The 9,671-nt window shown below is 37.9% G+C and overlaps 1 protein-coding gene across 2 annotated transcripts; it reads left to right on the top strand.

Moving 5' to 3' along the window:
• On the top strand, positions 1 to 7,876 carry LOC127437791 (actin, alpha cardiac muscle 1-like). 2 transcript variants are annotated; one of them, XM_051692972.1, is made up of 9 exons: positions 1 to 99; positions 923 to 1,068; positions 2,532 to 2,660; positions 2,780 to 2,890; positions 4,381 to 4,465; positions 4,584 to 4,745; positions 5,059 to 5,250; positions 7,226 to 7,407; positions 7,559 to 7,876. In XM_051692972.1, exons 2-9 carry the CDS (start codon positions 940 to 942, stop codon positions 7,700 to 7,702), a joined length of 1,134 nt encoding a protein of 377 aa, XP_051548932.1. In that variant the 5' UTR covers positions 1 to 99; positions 923 to 939; the 3' UTR covers positions 7,703 to 7,876. The 2 variants fall into 2 exon arrangements, with proteins under 2 accessions (XP_051548932.1, XP_051548933.1); XM_051692973.1 differs by having other exon boundaries at positions 10 to 99; positions 926 to 1,068.
• The last annotated feature ends 1,795 nt before the right edge of the window (positions 7,877 to 9,671 follow it).

Genomic DNA, 9,671 nt, shown 5'->3' with positions numbered 1-9,671 from the left:
TATAAATATGGGAAGCAGGTGAAGTGGTTGCTCACTCTCTACTTTTCAACCGCTCTTGAGGGAGCAAGTTTTTCAGGCCTCTTGTGCAAGCTCTCCTGGGTGAGTTTACCACAATGGATCTTTAATGGTTCAATGGTCTGTTGGACTACTGCAGACAATGCAGCTGAGCTTGGTGGCTGAATATATTTAATTTAGGGGTTTTTGCCTTTATTTATAAGAAAGTAGATTGTAGACAGGAAAGTAGGGCTGAAAGAGGGGTAATGGGATTGGGACAAGACCCAGGTTGGACTCGAACCTGGGCCCTTGTGAACCAACAGCTCAGAAAAAATGGATGACACGTTAAGTCTTTTAATAGTTCAATGATGTGTTGGTGCATATATGTTCAATTTGACAAGCTGCATAGCTTATTTGTCATTTATGGTGTAATTCAACAATTTACAGAGTAGGTACAGGTTGGCATTGGTAGCTCTGAATGTCATTAGGTGTGCCTGATGTGAAGTGTAATGTGACCATTTTAGAAAGAGAAGCTGTAGTAGTGGTGTAGCTGTACTGCAAGTATTTTACAGTATGAGCAGCATCTAAATCTATTTTTGTGTTCGCCTTAAGATGACAAATATGTATCAAATAATAATAAGCAATATGTATTATTTATATCACATTTCAAGTCGGCTTCATAGGGACAGTAGGACTGAAAAGCTCTTTTGAGCAAAGAAGATGAATCATTAAAGGTTTATTTTGGGTTTTATGAGCACTACATGAAATTAACAGTCAAAGAAACAAGTAATTTAATGAGCATGAGAAATTGCTTCTGGTTTGTGATGAAAGTGTCATGTTTTCATTCTCTGTGTGTGTGTGTGTGTGTGTGTGTGTGTGTGTGCGTGCGTGCGTGCGTGCCATTTGTGTTTATGGAAAAACAAAACAGCAGCTGTCTAAGCAAACATGTGTGACGAGGAAGAGACCACTGCTCTGGTGTGCGACAACGGCTCAGGTCTGGTGAAGGCCGGCTTTGCCGGTGATGACGCTCCCAGGGCTGTGTTTCCTTCTATTGTGGGCCGACCCCGTCATCAGGTGAGACTAGCAACCTTCATTCACACCATTTGCGGCTTAGTCTTATGTGGTGTATCCACTCATTGGCCACAGTAAAACACTTCTTATGTCAGTACTTAGGCTTGCACATAATTTTTGACCTGTAAAGACAACACTCAACAAGCAAGCACTTTGCTATTGGTTACAGCAGACATAAGCTTGATTTGAAAATATCAAAGGGCTATAAATGCTATTTCAATCAGTTATTTGCTGGAAAGAAAATAGAATTAGTCCTAAAAATCACCATGAAGGGATAGTTCACACCAAAATGAAAATTCTGTCATCATTTACTCACCCTCATGTTGTTTCAAACCTGTTTGATTTTCTGTCCATGGACAGAATCCATTCCGTCCTTTTATCCATGGAAGAAAAAAGATGTTAGACAGAATGACAGTCTTAAGGCCCTGGCACACTCACAGTGAAGTGCTTCTTCGTTCTTCGTTCAGAGCCAAAAAGAAGTTCGAAAAAGCTGAGCAACGACATACTGTTTGCGAATATTCAGACACTGACCACACCGCTGGTGCAAGCCTTTAGAGTTACATTTAAATATGAGGGCGCTAAAAACTGCATGTAATACATCATATAATATGACAATAAAATGTGTAATCAAAGCCTTAATGCCATATTCTATGAGTAGAATTCACGCTAGATCAGTAAAAGAAGCTGATTCAACTACTCGATGATGATCTAAAGTAATATATATATGCAGTAGATAACGTGTAATTTGTAATGTTTACCTTTTGCATTCATGGTGCTAATGCGCTAACATGCTATATGTGGCCATAATATGAGCCGATTACACACTTATTGTAATTCATAATAACACTGATACTACTGCAAAGATGGATGTATAAAAGAGTGTAAATGGGCAGAATACAGGCAAAATAATGATGATGGGTATATCTTACTATGGGCAGATGTGTGAATGGCTTTCGCCTGCAGACGGCACATAAGTGAAGCAGCATATCAAACAACAGAGTGAATGGACACTTAAGAGTAGTTGAGTATATTTGTTTCCTTTTGTAAACTAATTAAATACATTTTAAAAATCACATGACATGTTCTTGGAAAATGTCTCTACGTGAAGAACCATATAGATGTAGGTAAATTTGCAATAGTTCGTTAATAACCCTGCATGCCGGTGTGTTCATGTTGACTGATCTTAACTTACTGAACGGGAATTAGTTGTCGGCCTCAAAGTAGGTAGAGCTCCAGGTCACACCTACCAATGACGTGGACCAATGGCAGTAACAATGTGTTTAGCAAAACAGTTTGCCCTGGTAAGTCGTTACTAAACCGAAACAAACTCAAAAACACCTTTGTATTAGCCAGAATTTTCGTATGAAATGTGCCGGGGCCTTTAGTCATCTTTCACTTTCTTTGTATGGAAACATACATTTCATTGTGATTGACTAGCTACTCTGCTTCCTGGTCTCTTCCATTAGGGTGTCATGGTCGGTATGGGTCAGAAAGACAGCTACGTAGGAGACGAGGCCCAGAGCAAGAGAGGCATCCTCACCCTCAAATATCCCATTGAGCATGGAATCATCACCAACTGGGATGATATGGAGAAGGTAGACCATCAAGTCATGTGCATTCACATGCAACCATACAATTTTAAAAGTAACACCAACTTGAACTTACAGTATATTGTATGGCGGCCCCTATATGTAATGCAAAACTGTGCACTCAGATCTGGCACCACACCTTCTACAATGAGCTTCGTGTGGCCCCTGAGGAACACCCCGTTCTCCTCACTGAAGCTCCTCTTAACCCCAAGGCCAACAGGGAGAAGATGACCCAGGTAACCCCTTTTAAATTCCATTGCGTTCTATGCTAATTTACAGACTTCAGATGACTTATAGATGCATTCAGTAATTTGTCGTCTTGGACATGCTGTATGCTGACACTTCAAACGCAATTGTTTTTTTGTTACTGATGCCACTGTAGAAATTCACTATTCACAATCTTTGAAGAATAAACAGCATTTATAGTATTACTGGTATGACTGTAGCCTTCATCTCACATGAGTGGTTATGATTTCATACACATGTTTCAAAATTACTATTCATTTCTTTGGAAATAAAACTTTTTAAATGAGGAAACAATTACTGTGTGCACCTTTAAGCCTTATTATCTCCATTTATGGCAATTTCTAGCACATACAGCAAGGGCATAGCAGCCGCAGGGGACGTGGGGGACATGTCCCCCGCACTCTTTAAAAAGGTGATTTTTTCCCCCCGCACTTTTCCAAGCTAAACCCATGCCGAGTCCAAATAGTGGATTTGTATACAGTATTCTTTGCGTTTTATTACTTTAGGCTGATTGAGTAACCATCCATCCAATCACAGGTGAGTTTCATGAGCCGAAACAACCCTTACGTAATAGGCCGTCAGTCAGACAGTCTAATCAATGTGGCTCCTTTCATTTCTACAAAGTTGCTTTCAACAATGCTCATTTATCCATGTTTTTTATCGGCATTGATGTTGATCAAAATTAATAATCTACAGATGAGGAACACACAAACGAGAGTTATTTATCAGCATATCATTCTTAATTGGCAGCATTACATGAAATACACTGCAGAAAAAACAAAGGACAATCCTTCTTTTAAGCACACACTATAAGTGGAGTTTATATCAGCGCATGAGTCTTCATTAAGTTATGCTTTTCACATTATGTGTGTGAGGTAATTGTTTAATCAGATGTTTTTGCCAATTTAAGCAGGTTACTAGATCTTTGTTAAATATGTAAAGCTATTTTTAATATCAGCTCCTGTTTTTTACCTCTATGTTGGTGTGCAGTTGACAAACTATAGAAAAAAGTTAGACCTGCTGTGTTCTTTTACTGAAGTGAATAGATATGTAGACATGCTTTTTTATACATGAAAACATACGGATATTGAAACTCATTTGAATTATAATAAGACTTTTATTGTTGTCTTATGATAAAAGTCATTCTCAGCAGCTCACAAACTTGAATCTTTAAAATACTACAAATACTGAAAATAATACATTTATATTAATATAATACTTATATATTAATATATACTGTAATATATCAATACTGCACTGTAAGTGTTGGGTCTGTGTGAGCCACCTGACATATTGCACATCCTAACTTGAGTCATTATATTCATTTAAGTATTGGGCAGACACTTTTAGCCAAAGCAACTTTGCATTTAAGGTATTTATTAGTACAGTATACAGCTACAGGAACACGTTTTATGCTGATATAAACATGAATGCACTACGTAATGTCTGTATTAAAGATCTATTGGCTGATATTTCACAGATCATGTTTGAGACCTTCAACGTACCAGCTATGTATGTGGCCATCCAGGCTGTGCTCTCCCTGTACGCCTCTGGCCGTACCACAGGTCTGTTGCCTACAACAAACGATTAAATATAAAACACTAAGTATTACAGTTGCTGTAAAAAAAAGGCAAAACTATGTTTGATTACTTTACATTTTTATGCCATGTTCCTCTCATGCAGGTATTGTGCTGGACGCTGGTGATGGTGTGACCCACAATGTGCCCGTATACGAGGGTTATGCCCTTCCCCATGCCATCATGAGACTGGACTTGGCTGGCAGAGACTTGACTGACTACCTAATGAAGATCCTGACTGAGAGAGGCTACTCATTCGTAACCACTGGTAACCCAACTCACACTATTCATTCACTCAAATATCATTCAATATCAAATGTACATGACGAATAAAATCATTTATTGACAATAAGCGGCATATAATGTTAATGGATTATTTCATACACCACAAGCTTAAAAAAACTTTCGATTAGGGTGCTAATGTTTACCGTTGGACTATTGTGGTCTCTTAATTAGCTAAACAGCACTACCCCGTGGTGAACAGTAGCAACTGCGGATTCGTTTGTAATAAAGAGAATAATACCAGCTACAGTTCCTCAATAACTGACATGCATTAATATATTTCTAACTCGCTTTTACAGCTGAGAGGGAGATTGTGCGCGACATTAAGGAGAAGTTGTGCTATGTGGCTCTTGACTTCGAGAATGAAATGGCCACCGCCGCTTCCTCCTCATCCCTGGAGAAGTCTTACGAGTTGCCCGACGGTCAGGTCATCACCATTGGTAACGAGAGGTTCCGCTGCCCCGAGACCCTCTTCCAGCCTTCTTTCATTGGTCAGTTTCTTAATTGGTTGAGTTAAATATGCATAGTTTATTAACTGATTCAGGAGGGTGTTTTCTATTCGTAAAATAATCCTATTGGAATTACTCTCATAATTTGGAACTAATCCTAAAGGATAATAATGAGAATGTATTAGATTCCAACACAATACAAAACAACAACTAGATCTTTTAGAACACTTATAGATCCCAAAAGGACTATTGGGTTCCCAATAGGATCAAATGTTCTTGGCAGAACATCACTGGGACTTTTAAGAAAATCTTTCAGGATTTGAAAACTCCTGGAGCTCTTCTGTGATTTCCTTTAACAGTAGCAAGACATTTTCCCACTAAGAGTACAGTTCTGATAAAGATTACTTAAAGGAATAGTTCACAAATGAAAATTCTCTCATCATTTACTCACCCTCATGCCATCCCAGATGTTTATGACTTTCTTTCTTCTGCAGAACACAAGCAAAGATTGTAAGTAGAATATCTCAGCTCTTCTGGTCCATACAATGCAAGTGAATGGTGACCAAAACATTGAAGCTCTAAAAAGCACATGAAGGCATCATAAAAGTAATCCATATGACTCCAGTAGTTAAATCCATATCTTCAGAAGTGATATGATAGGTGTTGAGAAACAGATCAATACTTAAGTCCTTTTTTAATATAAATCCACTTTCAAACAGCCCTCTTATGCATGTTTAGTTATTCCTCTTCTGCTTTTGTGGCAATTCGCATTCTATGTGCATATTGCCAACTACTGGGCAAGGAGAAGAAAGAAAAAATAGAGGGATAAAGCAAAGGAACAGAATAAATAAATCATATTTGCACAATAGCTCAGTAGGTGGCATTATGCATGAAGAATTTGAATCGGCAAAAAAACAAGAAGAAGAACTCTCATGAATGTGCATAGGAGGGCTGTGTGAAAGTAGATTTATAGTAAAAAAAGACTCAAATATTAAACTGTTTCTCACCCACACCTATCATATCACTTCTGAAGACATGGATTTAACCACTGGAGTCATATGAACTACTTTTATGCTGCCTTTATGTGCTTTTTGGAGCTTTAAAGTTCTGACCACCATTCACTTGTACTAGATGGACCAACAGAGCTGAGACATGCTTCTAAAAATCTTTGTTTGTGTTCAGCAGAAGAAAGAAAGTCATACACATCTGGGATGGCATAAGGGTGAGTAAATGATAAGCGGATAGGATTTATCAATTCACTAAATTAATTCAGCCAATAGGAGGCTAAGAATCAAATGAGAAAAATAACATTAGTGAATTTCCTTTATCCAGTAAAATCATAATTGGAAGTTCCAACTGGAATCCTGTACTCATCATGTACCATTATGATTTTCTGATTAGGGTTTCTTTTCAATGATAGACAAGCTTAGAATATTCCTACATTATGCCATATTTTCTTTAATTAATTATTCATTAAGGTTCTAGCAGTTCTAAAATCCAGTGAACCACTAAGCCCACACTCAGAATATACTCTTCCTTTTGAGCCATTGCCAAGCTTTGGGACTCATTGATGAAAAATTCATGTTATTAATAATTCTCAATCATTTGCACATCAGTCTATGTGTGGCAAAACAATTACCCCCACCTTCAATGGGCATTGCAAAGCGGTCAAGTTCCCATAGAGAAAAATTCAAAGGACTGCATTTTTCAGAGATTCCGCTAACATAGGACTGCACTCTAAGGAGAGGTGACAGGGTGACTGATCACATTTTGTCAGGAACTAATTAGGGAGTGTTGTCCGGGGGTGTAGAGAGTTCTTAGTCTTGACATTATCCATCAATCACTGTTTTCTTATCCAATAGTACTGATAAAACAATGTCTAACCAGCATTTTAACTCCCTTTATGAAATCTGCGTAATTATGTAATCAGTGCTACAGGGATGGTATTGCATATGTATTGTATTTAAATGAAAGTATGATGCATGCATAATCCCATTCATCATTCCGTTCATTGTAGGTATGGAGTCTGCTGGTATCCATGAGACCACTTACAATGGCATCATGAAGTGTGACATTGACATTCGTAAGGACTTGTACGCCAACAACGTACTGTCTGGTGGTACCACCATGTACCCTGGTATTGGTGACAGGATGCAAAAAGAGATCACAGCTTTGGCTCCCAGCACCATGAAGATCAAGGTACAGTTGTTTTGAATTTTAGATCATTTGAGTTGCTTGTAAAGGTTTAGGATGAGCTATCTCTTTAAGTCTAATTCACAAATCTCTATGGTAGTTTAGGTAAAAATTATTCCACAGAGGTTACTTAAATGCTTTTCATTGACCTCTGTAGATGATTGCCCCTCCTGAGCGTAAATACTCTGTCTGGATTGGCGGCTCCATCCTGGCCTCCCTCTCCACCTTTCAGCAGATGTGGATCAGCAAAGATGAGTACGAGGAGGCCGGACCCTCCATTGTCCACAGGAAGTGCTTCTAAATTCCTCCACTCATTCTCCTCTGTCCTGGACTCTGCTCTTTTTCTTTGCACCATGCCTTGTGTTTGTACTGCGGATGTCTTGTTTGATGTTTGTTTCAAGTTCCTCTGTAAAAAGAGTCACGTCTTCAGCCACAATAAATTGTTAAATAAATACATTTACATATTTTCAACAAATTTCACTTTGCATGTATAAGCACTTTTCAAATTCACTGTAGTGTGAACACCGCGAAAACATCCTTCAAACAAGAAAATTTACTTAAGAAGCAAAATAGTGTAAGAAAATAATACTAGTTTTCAGAAAATGTATCTTGAATAAAAGGATGTATTAAGTTTATTTTTCTTGAGGAGTTAGATCATTTAAAAAAAAGATCATTTTACTTGAGAAGCAAAATATTAAAGCAGTCATCACATACTCTTTATACACACACACACACACACACACACACACATATATATATATATATATATATATATATATATATATATACTGTTTACATTTTATTTTCCACTTATAATGTTAGTAAAGTTTTTATTTATTTATTATTTTATCTATTTTTTTATGTTGCACAAAAGCAATCACAATGCATAAAGCATATATGATCATTTCCCACCCTTTCTTAGGCCCTCTGTCTGAAACACTTGGTTTTTGGCTCACTTGTCCCTGAAGACTTCAATGTAAATGCCCACTGTTTCGATCGAATACAGCCATATATATTTGAAACTCAACCGGAAGAGAATAAACCAGCTCCACAACAATAGAAAACTAAATTTCAGGGATTACACATAACACACTCCCAACACATTGCATCCGAATGTATCAAACTGTTCACTCATGCACAGCAGCACTGTAAAGTATAAATATCAAACAGTCATGACATATGACACATTCATGAATGGAACTGGTCAGGTCTGATAGAGTTTTTGACTGCCCTATCTTTTAGTAACAGTTCCTTTGCAAAGCTTGAGTCATATTGTGATTGGTTCACAAGCAATACATGCTGAAATGAGCCAAAAACTCATACAATCCACAGTGAAATGTGATGCACACACATATCATCATGTGCTGAGGCGATCATGAACTTTGTTAAACTTCAGTCACTATTTCCTAATGTCGGGATGCGTCAACAGAGGCCAAAGCAAAGACGGTGTTTATCACAGGCATGACATCTCACATCTTCCTTCGTCTGTTTACTCTGGATGAGACACGGCTCTCCTAGCCAGTGGCAGTAATGGAATGGAGCAGAACAGACACGTTTTTAAGAGTTGAGTTTGTACTGCACTTAAAACGTGCCGCAAAGTGCCGGAAATGCATCAAAACAGTCAAAGACGTTTATCTAGTGCATGTTTACATAGAACAAAAATTAACAACAGCGCAGATGGGTACAAAAACGCATCTACAATGCGTTTATACTCAAACAGCAAGGTGCAGAATGGGGGTCTCCTTTAAGAGTTATAACTTGACATTGCGTCTTTTAAAAGTGGCGCAAGATTCATGATAATGGTCAAAGCTGTCTATTGCATGTTCATGGAGAAAAACTTTAAAAGTAGTCCAGATTGGTACAATAAGGTGTCCTGTGTAAGTCTGCTTTGGTGTAAAGTAGGCCTGTTTGTCTTGTACTCTCCTCTTCACCTTTATGTCTGAGCACCAGTAGGCGGGCCAAGGTGCGATGATGTAAAAGTAGGCATTGATGTCTTGCTGTAGAGACAGTCATGTGCTGATGTATTCATCTGTGTGATGTCACAAAGTAGGGAAATTCCAAACGAGCCGTTTTTGCAGCTTGGTTTAAATAAATGCTCTTTTTGTATTGAGCAGGGAGTTTTGAGTCCTGAAACTTACAGTATGTTTTTGTAGTACAAAGAAATCTTACATGTCAAAGGATCAAGGAAAATTTAATTTCTCACTTCATTACCCCTTTAAGATATTAAGGGTCTTAATATCTAAATGTTTTGCTTCTAAAGTAAAATTATC

Source organism: Myxocyprinus asiaticus, chromosome 48 (assembly GCF_019703515.2).
Source record: "Myxocyprinus asiaticus isolate MX2 ecotype Aquarium Trade chromosome 48, UBuf_Myxa_2, whole genome shotgun sequence".
NCBI lineage: Eukaryota > Metazoa > Chordata > Actinopteri > Cypriniformes > Catostomidae > Myxocyprinus > Myxocyprinus asiaticus.
This window is presented reverse-complemented; position numbering and strand designations above follow the sequence as displayed.